The 16,588-nt window shown below is 43.5% G+C and overlaps 2 protein-coding genes across 4 annotated transcripts in view; both read left to right on the forward strand.

Moving 5' to 3' along the window:
* tbx19 (T-box transcription factor 19) overlaps positions 1–9,088 on the forward strand; it is a 13,979-nt gene extending 4,891 nt beyond the window's left edge. For 2 of the 3 annotated variants that reach the window (XM_027291727.1, XM_027291728.1), the window contains 6 exons: positions 456–590; positions 672–733; positions 853–911; positions 1,010–1,168; positions 7,804–7,957; positions 8,171–9,088. In XM_027291727.1, the coding sequence (XP_027147528.1) occupies positions 456–590; positions 672–733; positions 853–911; positions 1,010–1,168; positions 7,804–7,957; positions 8,171–8,336 (735 nt within the window). In that variant the 3' untranslated portion in view covers positions 8,337–9,088. The remainder of the gene's footprint in view (positions 1–455; positions 591–671; positions 734–852; positions 912–1,009; positions 1,169–7,803; positions 7,958–8,170) is intronic. The other variant, XM_027291729.1, reaches the window with a different exon arrangement.
* Positions 9,089–10,091: 1,003 nt separating this feature from the next.
* pcid2 (PCI domain containing 2) lies at positions 10,092–14,647 on the forward strand. The gene is made up of 15 exons (XM_027291730.1): positions 10,092–10,219; positions 11,117–11,174; positions 11,263–11,352; positions 11,468–11,541; positions 11,638–11,703; positions 11,791–11,832; positions 11,958–12,012; positions 12,299–12,402; positions 12,872–12,947; positions 13,147–13,288; positions 13,370–13,470; positions 13,629–13,702; positions 13,809–13,934; positions 14,240–14,363; positions 14,453–14,647. Exons 2-15 carry the CDS (start codon positions 11,139–11,141, stop codon positions 14,540–14,542), a joined length of 1,200 nt encoding a protein of 399 aa, XP_027147531.1. The 5' UTR covers positions 10,092–10,219; positions 11,117–11,138; the 3' UTR covers positions 14,543–14,647.
* The last annotated feature ends 1,941 nt before the right edge of the window (positions 14,648–16,588 follow it).

Genomic DNA, 16,588 nt, shown 5'->3' on the forward strand with positions numbered 1-16,588 from the left:
GAACCAGAACTGGGAGCCGGTCCACAGGAGAAGAGCTTGATAGCTGATGGCTCTGGATCCCTTTATACTTTTGGAGAAATACTATATACTATAGGAACCACAAGGAACCACAAAGAACCACGAGGAACCACGAGGAACCACAAAGAACCACGAGGAACCACAAAGAACCACAAGGGACCATGAGGAACCACAAAGAACCATGAGGAACCACAAAGAACCATGAGGAACCACAAGGAGCCAGATGAAACCAGCGCACGTCCTCCATCAGTGAGAGCCGAGTAGTTCCCTCTGTTTGGTGACGTGATCTCAGAACTTGGACTCGATGTGGTTGTAGCTTTCTGCGGTGGTGTTGTAGGTCCTGGCTGGTTGGACTGGCGGACAGCGCCACCAACAGTTTAAGGTGTGCAGTGCGTGTGGAGGACGTGAGTGAATGCTGAATGTCTCTGTGTCTGCAGATCATGTTGAACTCTCTCCATAAGTACGAGCCTCAGCTCCACATCGTGTGCGTCGGCTCTCGCCATCGTCTGGTCTCCAACGTTTCCTTCAAAGAGACTCAGTTCATCGCCGTCACGGCCTACCAGAACGAGGAGGTACCATGCACTTTGACCTCTGACCTTTGAAATGAAATGACTAAAGAACAGAACAGCTGATTGGTCCATAACTCTCTGCAGATCACGGCTCTGAAGATCAAATACAACCCGTTTGCGAAGGCCTTTCTGGACGCTAAAGAGCGGTAAGACGTCACACCACACCTCAAACAACAGGGATAACACACACACACACACACACACACACACACACACACACACACACAGGGTGTGTCCTGATGGGTGTTTGATTTATCCTCCACAGGAACCCAGGCGGGCGGGGCTTACCAGAGTCACTGGAGAGTCGAGCTGGGATTCAACCCTGTGAGTCAGAACACAGAAAGTCTGTCATCACTGATTATATGTACGTTCATATAGTTTAAATGTGTGTGTGTGTGTGTGTGTGTGTGTGTGTGTGTAAGGCTGGTCATTGTGCTCGGCGGGTGGAGGCGGAGCTTTTCCTTATGGCAGCAGCCTCCCGCTGACATCGCATCATCACCACGGTTACAAACACCACGGTTACCCGGGGCGACACACACCTTATCCCACCGCCTACCTGCCGCACCGCTCACACTCCTCAGGTGTGTGTGTTTATATTTCTGTTTAATGTCGTGCTTCATGTTTATATATTAGAGATTTACTGAGAGATGAAATATTAACAAACAGGAAAATAAATACTAAATCTACGGAATTTATCAAGTTATATACAAACATGTCTTTGTGTTATATATGTAAACATTTATTTATTTTATATACACACATTATTTTATATATACAAACATGTCTTTGTGTTATATATGTAAACATTTATTTATTTTATATATACAAACATGTCTTTGTGTTATATATGTAAACATTTATTTATTTTATATACACACATTATTTTATATATGCAAACATGTCTTTGTGTTACATATGTAAACATTTATTTATTTTATATACACACATTATTTTATATATGCAAACATGTCTTTGTATTATATATGTAAACATTTATTTATTTTATATACACACATTATTTTATATATGCAAGATCGGAAGAACATGCTTTTTGTTATATATGGAAACAGTTATTTATTTTAAGATATACAAACATGTCTTGGTGTTATATATGTAAACATTTAGTTATTTTATATACACACATTATTTTATATATACAAACATGTCTTTGTGTTATATATGTAAACATTTATTTATTTTAATAACACACATTATTTTATATATGCAAACATGGTCTTTTGTTATATATGTAAACATTTATTTATTTTATATAGACAAACATGTCTTTGTGTTATATGTAAACATTTATTTATTTTATATACACACATTTATTGATTATATGCAAACATGTCTTTGGTGTTTATATATGTAAACATTTAGTTATTTTATTATACAACATGCTTTGTGTTATATATGTAAACAGTTATTTATATTTTATAACACATTAGTTTATTATATACAAACAGTGTCTTTGTGTTATATAATGTAAACATTTATTTATTTTATTACACATTAATTTTATATATGCAAACAGGTCTTTGTGTTACATATGTAAAACATTATTTATTTTATATAAACACATTATTTATATATGCAAACATGTCCTTTGTGTATATATGTAAACATTTATTTATTTTAATATACCATTTTATATATGCAAACGTCTTTGTTATATATGTAAACTTTATTTTTTTTATATACAAATTATTTTATATATGTAAACGTATTTGATATATTGTAAACATTTATTATTTATATACACATATTTATATATACAAACATATATGTTTTGTATTAATAGTGTATATGTTATTATAGGCCTAATATAACATATATATAGATACAGTATATAGGTTACATACATTTACATTATTATGTAGCCTTAAAACATGTGTGTGTGTGTGTGTGTGGTGTGTGTGTGTGTGTGTGTGTGTTGTGTGTATATTCTCATTGGAACTGATGCTCAGGGTTCTGTCACCTGTCGTGTGTCAGTCGTCTGTCTGAAGGTTTCAGGTCTTATCGGATGGGTGGAGCAGCTCCTCCCTCGCCCCGCCTCCCCGCCTCCTTTTGTCCCCTCCACCTCCGTTCCCCTGACGAGTAACGCTCCTCCCCACAGCCTCCTCCTCCTCACAGCTCCAGGTGAGGCACCGCCCTGACCTATATGGACGATGAGTTAACAGACAGCTGGATATAAATATGAATATAAATATGAATAAAATATGAATATAAATAAAAATAAATATGAATATGAAATAAATGTATGTTTGTGTTCAGTCAGTATCCTGTCTGTGGACGGTTTGGATGCGTGAGCTAAGCCCCCCCACTCGCCCTGCACCGCTCTCCACGGACCAATCAGCAGCGAGAGCCTCGCAGCCACCCGTCACGGCCGAGTGGGCGGCGCTGGATGGCCACCTGGCCCCACCCACTCTTTCTGAGGAGCGATGTGATTGGACACTGGAGGACCAGTTAATATGGGCACCAAGGGCAACTCTGATGGCTACTCACGTCTACCTTTGAGTACTACACATGAATAACATACTGCTTTCTGCACAGTACGCAAGTACTGCAAGTACTGCAAGTACTGTAAGTACTGAATGTCATATCTGCAGCTGGCTACTTGTAGATACTTTTGGCTGTACTGTTATGTCCTGGTAACTAAAGTACTGAAAGGCTACCGAGACTGACGGGCTGTACTGGAGACGAATGCAACATAAAGTACACAGCAGTACCAGCAGTACCAGCAGTACCACAGCCCTGGTGGTATGCATTCAGAGCTAGTTCAAGCTTTACTACTAACTGTGTAAAAATAACTTTAACCAGCAAATTAACAAAAACAAGTTCGAAAATGAGAAAAATCAATCTTAAAAACATTTTGCTCGTCCGTCTGTAAACATCTGTACAGTCCATCTGTGTTCGACCGTGTGCTGACCCGTGTACAACCCGTGTTGGACCCCGTGTCTGACCCGTGTTCGACCCGTGTCTGACCCGTGTACAACCCGTGTTGGACCCGGTAAACCCGGTTGGACCGATCGCTGCATGTCGTTGTTTCTTCTGGATTGTTGCTGAAAGCAGAAGCTAAATGTTTAATTTGAATCTTTGCATGAATTTTTACTGCTGAGACAGAAACAGACTGTGTCAACAAAGGGTTAACAGAGAGAAGTAATCAGTAATCAGTAATCGGGAATTCAGTAATCAGTAATCGGTAATCCTGTAATCAGTAATCTGTAATCAGTAATCAGCAATCGGTAATCAGTAATCGGTAATCAGTAATCGGTAATCGGTAATCAGTAATCGGTATCAGTAATCGGTAATCGAATCAGTATCGGTAATCGTAATCGGTAGTCGGTAATCGGTATCAGTAATCGGTAAGTCGTAATCAGTAATCAGTAATCGGTAATCGGTAATCAGTAATCAGTAACGGTAATCGGTAAAATCAGTAATCGGTAAGCAGTAAGCAGAATGGGTCTTTTGAACACACACAAACCCCCCCCTGTTATAGTGTATTGATGAATTGTGTTTGGACGCAGCTCGGGCTCCACCACAGCCTGGCTGATGGCTCGAGCGCCTGTAATGAACCTGAGGCCGCGCTGTGGGACGCACACATGCTGATATGTGTAGTCCGGTTCTGTGAGGTTTCTGGCCCTGTCAGTGTTAATGTGAAAGGCTTCACGGCAGCAGGAGAAGTTCTGTTGTCTTGTCCGGTCCACTCCATCACACCTGCTCCACTCAGCGATTAATGTAATGACTGTTTTCAGGCTCCACACGCCACCTGGATCAAACTCACTCAGACGTGTTCGTGGTATGACCGCGTGCACCGGACCATGACGGCCATAATAATCAAATGTTGGAATGATCCAAACCATCAGAGCCAGAAGAAGCAGGACTTTTATTGTGAAGCTGTACTGTGCTGTGTGTGAACTGTGACGTGTTGGTGCATGTAGTGACGTTCAGCTGTGACTCAATAAAAGACGTGATTATGCAGAATGCTGCTCAGTTTGTGAAGTTAATACGGCATCAGACATCATCACTGCAGACACAGTGTGTTCATTTAAAAATCCAAGAACATCTGTTAGACATCTGAGGTTATTGTTTATTTCTGAGGTTTCCGAGGCGCACTGAAGGCACCATGCAGCCGCTTTACCGTATTAAACTGATGTAGCGGCCGCAATAGTTTATCTTTTTAATTTACCGAAGTGCCGTGAGGCACCTTTCCTTTTTTTAATCCAGTGACTGCAACGCGCAAAAAAATCATCAATGACTTTACTTGAAATGTAAGCTCTTATTCTGAAAGACCTGCGGAGTCGACCTACGAACCCGGACGTTGTTTCCAGTCCGGTTTCGTGCTGGACGGTGGAGAGTTGGGACCCAACAGAAGCTATCAGGTAAACAGCGTTAATTAAACGGGGCTAATTAATGAGCTCAGCTGCGGGACTTTCAAATTAAAAGCAGTCTGAGTTACATCTTACGTTCAGACTGCAGACCGTGAACGCAAACCACCGATCAGTGTGTGTGTTGTTGTGTGGTGTGTTGTGGTGGTGTGTGTGTGTTTCCACAATGATCAGAGTGTGTGTGTGTTCAAATGATCAGTGTGGTGTGTGTGTGTGTGTGTGTGTTGTGTGTGTGGTTGTGTTCACAAGATCAGTGTGTGTGTGTGTGTGTGTGTGTGTGTGTGTGTGTGTGTGTGTGTGTGTTCACCCCAATGATCGGTGTGAACACACACCACACACATTATTTATTGACGCTTGTTCAAGGAAGAATTAGAGACACTCTCAAAGTTCATCAGAAGTGCCTGATCGGTCTCACATTCTGCCCAACTCATCCTGGTGGATCGACTTTAAACCCCAAGATAACACCACAAATACTACACGCCCAGAATTGAGTCACAGGAATGTCTTTACCCATGGAGGTGTTATTGTCAGCATGTTCTAGTCTGGAGACACAGCATGTCTGTTTACGCAATTGGACCTCAACAACAAGCTATCTATTATTGTCTAGAAGGCGGCAACAGGTCTCTGTGACCCTGGACACCACAGTGTGAGATAGACTGCACCTACTGTTCCCAACCAAAGCAAAACAACTAATACTGCTGAGGACCTCAGGCCCCACACGGGACCTCGAGGCCCACCGGGACCTCAGGCCAGCAGGCCTCGAGACCCACACGGACCTGAGACCCACACGGGACCTCGGGTCCACAGGAGGGGAATCAGAACAGTGTTTGATGAGGAGTCTCCTCTGTGGCCACGAACACGACATATAAATTAAAGTGTCCTCTTTTCTGATTGGTTCTTTCATGTTTTCTGTCTGCAGTGACGGGCGGCTGCAGGAAGTCCATGGCTCACCTCACCATCAACCAGTACCTGCAGCAGGTGACCTCTGACCTGTGACCTGTGTCACGTGTTCACCCTGTCCAGTCAGCTGACTTCTTCTTCGTTGGTGTGTTTTTTTTCTCGCAGGTTACGAGGCGCGATCGACAACCACGAGGGGCTCGTTCTGCGCCGAGCTGCTGTCCTTCAAACACCCCCACGTCGCCAACCCGGCTCCAGGTGAGGCTCCGCCCACTCAGAGCAGCACGCACGTGGTGTGCTGGATACAGCCTTCACCTTGCACCTGTGGTGTGTGTGTGTGTGTGTGTGTGTGTGTGTGTGGTGTGTGTTTCAGCTGGCCAGTCCTGAAAGAAAATGTCAGCAGCTTCTGGGCCGCCGTACGATGAATGGTCCCGCTCACCTGAGGTAGGACCGCCCACCAGCCTAGCATCACACCACTGAGGTAACCACGTAACGGACTGTGTGTTGTGTGTGTGTGCGTTGTTGTTGTGTGTGTTACAGGTGCACCTACGCCGGGCCAATCACGATTCGTGTGAAGCGTACAAGTTCCAGACGCTTGTCGTCAATATCCTTCATGATACACCACACACACACACACACACACACAACACACACACGGTGTGATGTCATCTTCGTTGGATCTCCTTGACCCATCACGTGTTTCTGGAGCCTTCCAGTCCACAAAGAGAGAGAACTGGTGAGCTTCAACGTTAGCCTAGCTTAGCACAAAGACTGGAAGGGGGGCGGATGGGGATAGTGTTAGCACGGCGCCCTTGAACGCAGCGTGCTCATCTGTTGTGGTGTTGTGGTGTGTGTGTGTTTTTTTGTTTTTTCAGGGCTCTGCCCGTGATGTTCGCCGTCACTCTGGATCTCAGGATCTTTGCAACAATGTAAGAACCAGCAGAGAGAGAGGTGTGTGTGTATGTGTGTGTGTGTTGTGTGTGTGTTGATGCACAACCCTGTGTGTGTGGTGTGTGTGTGTGATGACACCTGTTGTGGTGTGTGTGTGTGTGTTGTGTATGTGTGTGTGATGACAACCTGTGTTGTGTGTATGTGTGTGTGATGACACCTGTGTGTGTGTGCTGTGTGTGTGTGTGTTGTGTTGTGTTCAGGCAGAGCCGCAGTTGCAGAGACGAGCAAAGGTCAACCTGCGTGAGATGTTGAGAAACAGCAGAGCAGCTGATGAGCTGCTTCAGAGTGTGTGCCAGCGACAGGTCAGTACACCACACACACACATGATACACACATGTACCACACACCTATATATACATATGTAACAACATATACACCGTGTACACCCACTCCACACACACAATACACAACATGTCATATATAGATAACATACACATATATATCACAACACTGTACACACACATTATAGTCTATACACATGTTACACACACATATATATATACACATGTACCACACACCTATCACACACAACGACGTTTCTTCAGTTTATTTTTGGGTAATTATAAAAACTAATGTCATCTCCTTCCCTCTTCCTTCCTTCCTTCCTTTATTTTATATATGCAAACATGTCTTTGTGTTATATATGTAAACATTTATTTATTTTATATACACATTATTTTATATATGCAAACGTCTTTGTATTATATATGTAAACATGTATTTATTTTATATATACACATTATTTTATATATGCAAACGTCTTTGTATTATATATGTAAACCTTTATTTATTTTATATACACATTATTTTATATATGCAAACATGTCTTTGTGTTATATATGTAAACATTTATTTATTTTATATATACACATTATTTAGGTTACATACATTTACATTTATATAGTCTTAAAACATGTGTGTGTGTGTGTATATTCTCATTGAACTGATGCTCAGGGTTCTTGTCACCTGTCGTGTGTCAGTCTGTCTGTCTGAAGGTGTTCAGGTCTTATCGGATGGGTGGAGCAGCTCCTCCCCTCGCCCCGCCTCCTCCTCCTCCTCTTTGTCCTCCTCCACCTCCGTTCCCCTGACGAGTAACGCTCCTCCCTCACAGCCTCCTCCTCCTCACAGCTCCAGGTGAGGCACCGCCCATGACCTTATATGGACGATGAGTTAACAGACAGCTGGATATAAATATGAATATAAATATAAATATGAATATGAATATGAATATAAATATGAATATGAATATAAATATAAATATAAATATAAATATGAATATAAATATAAATATGAATATAAATATAAATATAAATATGAATATGAATATAAATGTATGTTTGTGTTCAGTCAGTATCCCTGTCTGTGGACGGTTGGATGCAGTGAGCTAAGCCCCTCCCACTCGCCCTGCACCGCTCTCCACGGACCAATCAGCAGCGAGAGCCTCATGCAGCCACCCAGTCACGGCCGAGTGGGCGGTGCTGGATGGCCACCTGGCCCCACCCACTCTTTCTGAGGAGCGATGTGATTGGACACTGGAGGACCAGTTAATATGTGCACCAAGGGCAACTCTGATGGCTACTCACATCTACCTTTGAGTACTACACATTGAATACACATACTGCTTTCTGCACAGTACTGCAAGTACTGCAAGTACTGCAAGTACTGCTGCTGGTGAATGTTCATACTGAATGTCATATCTGCTGCTGGCTACTTGTAGATACTTTTGGCTGTACTGTTATGTCCTGGTAACTGAAGTACTGAAGGCTACCGATACTGACGGGCTGTACTGGAGACTGAATGCACATACCAGTACCAGCAGTACCAGCAGTACCAGCAGTACCACAGCCACTGGTGGTATGCATTCAGAGCTAGTTCAGCTTTACTACTAACTGTGTAAAAATAACTTTAATCCAGCAAATTAACAAAAACTAAGTTTGAAATGAGAAAAATCAATCTTAAAAACATTTTGCTCGTCCGTCTGTAAACATCTGTACAGTCCATCTGTGTTCGACCCGTGTCTGACCCGTGTCTGACCCGTGTACAACCCGTGTTGGACCCGTGTACAACCCGTGTTGGACCGATCGCTGCATGTCGTTGTTTCTTCTGATTGTTGCTGAAAGCAGAAGCTAAATGTTTAATTTAATCTTTGCATGAATTTTACTGCTGAGACAGAAACAGACTGTCAACAAAGGGTTAACAGAGAGAAAGTAATCAGTAATCAGTAATCGGTAATCAGTAATCAGTAATCAGTAATCGGTAATCAGTGATCAGTAATCGGTAATCGGTAATCAGCAATCGGTAATCAGTAATCGGTAATCAGTAATCGGTAATCGGTAATCAGTAATCAGTAATCGGTAATCAGTAATCAGTAATCAGTAATCGGTAATCGTAATCAGCAATCGGTAATCAGTAATCGGTAATCAGTAATCAGTAATCGGTAATCAGTAATCAGTAATCAGTAATCGGGTCTTTTTGAACACACACAAACCCCCCCCTGTTATAAGTGTATTGATTACTTGTGTTTGGACGCAGCTCGTGCTCCACCACAGCCTGGCTGAGGGCTCGAGCGCCTGTAATGAACCTGAGGCCGGCTCCTGTGGACGCGCACATGCTGATATGTGTAGTCCGGTTCTGTGAGGTTCTGGCCCTGTCAGTGTTAATGTGAAGAGGCTTCACGGCAGCAGGAGAAGTTCTTGTTGTCTTTGTCCGGTCCACTCCATCATCCTGCTCCACTCAGCTGATTTAATGTAATGACTGTTTTCAGGCTCCACACGCCACCTGGATCAAACTCACTCAGACGTGTTCGTGGTATGACCGCGTGCACCGGACCATGACGGCCATAATAATCAATGTTGGAATGATCCAAACCAATCAGAGCCAGAAGAAGCAGGACTTTTATTGTGAAGCTGTACGTGTGTGTGAACTGTGACGTGTTGGTGCATGTAGTGACGTCAGCTGTGACTCAATAAAGACGTGATTATGCAGAAGTGCTGCTCAGTTTCTGAAGTTAATACGGCATCAGACATCATCACTGCAGACACAGTGTGTTCATTTAAAAATCAAAGAACAATCTGTTAGAAATCTGAGGTTATTGTTTGATTTCTGAGTTTCCGAGGCGCACTTGAAGGCACCATGCAGCCGCTTTACCGTATAAACTGATGTAGCGGCGCATTAGATTGATCTTTTTAACTTTACCGAAGTGCCAGTGAGGCACCTTTCCTTTTTTTAATCCAGTGACTGCAACGCGCAAAAAAAATCATCAAGACTTTACTTTGAAATGTAAGCTCTTATTCTGAAAGACCTGCGGAAGTCGACCTTACGAACCCGGACGTTGTTTCCAGTCCCGGTTCGTGCATGGACGGTGGAAGAGTTCGGTGACCAACAGAAGCTCATCAGGTAAACAGCGTTAATTAACGAGGGGCTAATTAATGAGCTTAGCTGCGGGACTTTCAAATTAAAAGCAGCTGAGTTACATCTTACGTTCAGACTGCAGACCGTGAACGCAACACACACCGATCAGTGTGTGTGTGTGTGTGTGTGTGTGTGTGTGTTCACAATGATCAGTGTGTGTGTGTGTGTGTGTGTGTGTGTGTGTGTGTGTGTGTGTGTGTGTGTGTGTGTGTGTGTTCACAATGATCGGTGTGAACACACACACATTATTTATTGACGCTTGATCAAGGAGAATTAGAGACACTCTCAAAGTTCATCAGAAGTGCCTGAGTCGGTCTCACATTCTGCCCAACTCATCCTGGTGGATCGACTTTAAACCCCAAGATAACAGCACAAATACTACACGCCCAGAATGAGTCACAGAGAATGTCTTTACCCATGGAGGTGTTATTGTCAGCATGTTCTAGTCTGGAGACACAGATGTCTGTTTACGCAGATTGGACCGTCAACAACAAGCTATCTATTATGTCTATGAAGGCAGCAACAGGTCTCTGTGACCCTGGACACCACAGTGTTGAGATAGACTGGCACCTACTGTTCCCAACCAAAGCCAAACAACTAATACTGCTGAGGACCTCAAGGCCCACACGGGACCTCAAGGCCTACACGGAACCTCGAGGCCCACACGGGACCTCGAGGCCCACACGGGACCTCGAGTCCCACACGGGACCTCGAGACCCACACGGGACCTCGAGACCCACACGGGACCTCGAGGTCCACAGGAGAGGAACAACAGAACAGTGTGTGATGAGGAGTCTCCTCTGTGAGGCCACAGAAACACAGACATATAAATAAAAGTGTTCCTCTTCTTCTGATTGGTTCTTTCATGTTTTCTGTCTGCAGGTGACGGCGGCTGCAGGAAGTCATGGCTCACATCACCATCAACCAGTACCTGCAGCAGGTGACCTCTGACCTGTGACCTGTGTCACGTGTTCACACCTGTCCAGTCAGCTGACTTCTTCTTCGTTGGTGTGTTTTTTTTCTCGCAGGTCTACGAGGCGATCGACAACCACGAGGGCTCGTTCTGCGCCGAGCTGCTGTCCTTCAAACACCCGCACGTCGCCAACCCCCGGCTCCAGGTGAGGCTCCGCCCACTCAGGGAGGCAGCACAGCACGTGGTGTTGCTAGGATACAGCCTCACCTCTGCACCTGTGTGTGTGTGTGTTTGTGTGTGTGTGTGTGTGTGTGTTTCAGCTGGCCAGTCCTGAAGAGAAATGTCAGCAGCTTCTGGAGCCGCCGTACGATGAGATGGTCGCAGCTCACCTGAGGTAGGACCGCCCACAGCCTAGACATCACACACTGTAGGTAACCACGGTAACAGGACTGTGTGTGTGTGTGTGTGCGTGTGTGTGTGTGTGTTACAGGTGCACCTACGCCGTGGCCAATCACGACTTCGTGGAAGCGTACAAGTTCCAGACGCTTGTCGTCCAATATCCTTCATGATACACACACACACACACACACACACACACACACGGTGTGATGTCATCATTCGTTGGATCTCCTTGACCAATCACGTCGTTCCTGAGAGCCTTCCAGTCCCACAAAGAGGAGAACTGGTGAGCTTCAACGTTAGCCTAGCTTAGCACAAAGACTGGAAGCGGGGGGATAGTGTTAGCACGGCGCCCTTGAACGCAGCGTGCTCATCTGTGTGTGTGTGTGTGTGTGTGTGTGTGTGTTTCAGGGCTCTGCCCGTGATGTTCGCCGTCACTCTGGATCTCAGGATCTTTGCCAACAATGTAAGAAACCAGCAGAGAGAGAGTGTGTGTATGTGTGTGTGATGACAACCTGTGTGTGTGTGTGTGTGTGTGTGTGATGACAACCTGTGTGTGTGTGTGTGTGTGTGTGTGTGTGTATGTGTGTGTGATGACAACCTGTGTGTGTGTGTGTGTGTGTGTGTGTGTGTGTGTGTGTGTGATGACAACCTGTGTGTGTGTGTGTGTGTGTGTGTGTGTGTATGTGTGTGTGATGACAACCTGTGTGTGTGTGTGTGTATGTGTGTGTGATGACAACCTGTGTGTTCAGGCAGAGCAGCAGTTGCAGAAGAAGAGCAAAGGTCAACCTGGTGAGATGTTGGAGAAAGCAGCAGAGCAGCTGATGAGCTGCTTCAGAGTGTGTGCCAGCGACAAGTCAGTACACACACACACACACACATATACACACATGTACACACACACATATATATACATATGTACACACACACATATACACACGTGTACACACACACACACACACATATACACACATGTACTATATATATATACATACACATATATATACACATGTACACACACATATATATATACACATGTACACACACATATATATATACACATGTACACACACATATATATACACATGTACACACACATATACACATGTACACACACATATACACACAAAGACGTTTCTTCAGTTTATTTTTGGGTAAATTATAAAAAACTAAATGTCATCTCCTTCTTTATTTTTGGGTAAATTATAAAAAACTAAATGTCATCTCCTTCCCTCCTTCCTTCCTTCCTTTCTTCCTTCCTTCCTTCCTTCCCTCCTTCCTTCCTTCCTTCCTTTCTTCCTTCCTTCCTTCCTTCCTTGTTGCAGTCGTGCAGGGATCGAGGACTCGAAGAAATGGGGGATGATGTTTCTGAGCAACCAGCTGTTCAAGATCTACTTCAAGGTCTGAATGATCGTTAATGATCTTTAATGACTGATCGATAATGACTGATCGATAATGATCTTTAATGAATGATCGATAATGACTGATTGATAATGACTGATCTATAATGACTGATCTATAATGATCTTTAATGAATGATTATCAGTGAGTGATTGTTAATGAAGGACCATTAACGAGTGATCGTTAATTGATTGCACAGATCAACAAGCTGCACCTGTGTAAGCCTCTGATCCGAGCCATCGACAGCTCCAACCTGAAGAACGACTACAGCCCGGCTCAGAAGGTCACGTACAAATACTACGTGGGCCGCAAAGCCATGTTCGACAGCGACTTCAAACCAGGTGAGGCCTGGACGCTGCGCGCACGGCGCCGCGCGCTGTGATCATGTGACTTCACGTCTAAACCTGCTCGTGTCTCTGCAGCCGAGGAGTTCCTGTCCTACGCCTTCCACCACTGTCACCGCTCCAGCCAGAAGAACAAGAGGATGATCCTCATCTACCTGCTGCCCGTCAAGATGCTGCTGGTCAGAAACGCTGAGTTAACGTTCCCGTTTGGTTTGTGACACGTTAGCTCGCGCTCAGGCGCCACATGACCGCGCCACATGACCGCGCCATGTGACCGCGCCATGTGACCGCGCCACGTGACCGCGCCATGTGACCGCGCCATGTTCTCGTGTTTCAGGGTCACATGCCGACTCATCAGCTCCTCAGGAAGTACGACCTCATGCAGTTCGCCGACGTCACCAAAGCTGTGAGGTGAGCGGAGGGTCCGAGGAGGAGGACGCAGGAAGTGACATCACGACATCAGGTGTCCTCACAGTGTGTGTGTGTGTGTGTGTGTGTGTGTGTGTGTGTGTTTCAGTGAAGGGAACCTGCTGCTGCTGAACGAGGCGTTGTCCAAACACGAGACCTTCTTCATCCGCTGCGGGATCTTCCTCATCCTGGAGAAGCTGAAGATCATCACGTACAGGAACCTCTTCAAGAAAGTGTGAGTACAGCTGCACGCCGCCGCCGCACGCCGCCGCCTGCTCGAGCCCGCCACCATCATGTTCACACAGAACGCCAATCAAATGTTCGGTGACGGATAGATGCACATTTGGCGACGTACACACCATGACACCACGTTGATGAAGGTCGGCGTTCATCAACCCTGTCGGTGGCGTGATGACCTCACATGACTCGTGTTGTTGAACGCCGGCCCGTCGGTGGCGTGATGACCTCACATGACTCGTGTTGTTGAATGCCGGCCCGTCGGTGGCGTGATGACCTCACATGACTCGTTGATGTCTGCAGGTATCTGCTGCTGCGGACTCACCAGCTGCCTCTGGACGCCTTCCTGGCGGCTCTGAGGATGATGCAGCTGGAGGACGTGGACATCGACGAGGTGCAGTGTATCCTGGCCAACCTCATTTACATGGTGAGGACACACACATACACACACACACACACACACACACACACACACACACACAGACTCAGCTCTTCTTCTGTGGTTTCTATCTTCAGGGTCACATCAAAGGTTACATCTCTCACCAGCACCAGAAGCTCGTGGTCAGTAAACAGAATCCGTTCCCTCCGCTGTCCACCGTCTCCTAGACTACGTTACCCACAATCCCCTCCGGCTGTGACACGCTACAGGAAGTTTTTTTTATTTTGTACTGTGAGAAAAACGTTGAATAAAACAGATGCTTGTTTGTTACAGCTTGTATCAGATTGATTATTGAACCAATTGGTATTGGATGAGTCCAGTTGGTGCATTGTGGGTATTGGAGTCTTTATTTAGGCAGTAAATATGATCGATGGCTTCAAGTTTGAGTTCCTGCACTTTTAACCCTCGAGACACTGAACAACCAAACATCTGTTCAAACTGCTGTAAGTCATGGCAGTACAGTATAATATCGTACCGTACAGTATAATATCGTACCGTACAGTATAATATCGTACTGTACAGTACAGTATATCGTACAGTACAGTATAATATCATACTGTGCAGTACAGTATAATATCGTACAGTACAGTATAATATCATACTGTGCAGTACAGTATAATATCATACTGTACAGTACAGTATATTATAATAGCGTACCGTACAGTATAGTATAATATCGTACCGTACAGTATAGTATAATATCGTATCGTACAGTACAGTATAATATCGTACAGTACAGTGTAATATCATACTGTACAGTATAGTATATCGTACAGTACAGTATAGTATAATATCGTACCGTACGGTATAGTATAATATCGTACTGTACAGTATAATATGATACTGTACAGTACAGTATAGTATAATATCGTACCGTACAGTATAATATCATACTGTACAGTACAGTATAGTATAATATTGTACCGTATAGTATATCATACTGTACAGTATAATATTATACAGTACAGTATAGTATAATATCGTACCGTACAGTACAGTATAATATTGTACCGTACAGTACAGTATAGTATAATATCATACCATACAGTACAGTATAATATCGTACCATACAGTACAGTATAATATCGTACCGTACAGTATAGTATCGTACTGTACAGTACAGTATAATATCGTACAGTATAGTATAATATCGTACCGTACAGTATAATATCGTACAGTACAGTATAATATCGTACCGTACAGTATAATACCGTACAGTACAGTATAATATCCTACAGTATAGTATAATACCGTACCGTACAGTGTAGTATAATATCGTACCGTACAGTATAGTATCATATCGTACCGTACAGTATAGTAGAATATCATATCGTATCGTACAGTACAGTATAATATCGTACCGTACAGTATATTATAATATCGTACCGTACAGTATAGTATATCGTATCGTACCGTACGTATAGTATAATATCGTATCGTACGTATAGTATAATATCGTACCGTACAGTATATTATAATATCGTACCGTACAGTATAGTATAATATTGTACCGTACAGTATATTATAATATCGTACCGTACAGTATAGTATAATACTGTACCGTACGTATAGTATAATATCGTACCGTACAGTATATTATAATATTGTACCGTACAGTATAGTATAGTATCGTACCGTACAGTATATTATAATATCGTACCGTACAGTATAGTATAATACTGTACCGTACGTATAGTATAATATCGTACCGTACAGTATATTATAATATTGTACCGTATAGTATAATATCGTACCGTACAGTATATTATAATATCGTACCGTACAGTATAGTATATCGTATCGTACCGTACGTATAGTATAATATCGTATCGTACAGTATAGTAAAATATCGTACCGTACAGTATATTATAATATCGTACTGTACGTATAGTATAATATCGTACCGTACAGTATATTATAATATCGTACCGTACAGTATAGTATAATATCGTATCGTACAGTATAGTATAATATCGTACCGTACAGTATATTATAATATCGTACCGTACAATATAGTATAATGTCGTACCGTACAGTATAGTATATCGTATTGTACAGTATAGTATAATATCGTATCGTACCGTACAGTATAATATCGTACCGTACAGTATAGTATAATATCGTACCGTACGTATATTATAATATCGTACCGTACAGTATAGTATAATATCGTACCGTACAGTATATTATATCGTACCGTACAGTATATTATA

The sequence above is a fragment of the Larimichthys crocea genome, chromosome XIX (genome assembly GCF_000972845.2).
Source record: "Larimichthys crocea isolate SSNF chromosome XIX, L_crocea_2.0, whole genome shotgun sequence".
NCBI lineage: Eukaryota > Metazoa > Chordata > Actinopteri > Sciaenidae > Larimichthys > Larimichthys crocea.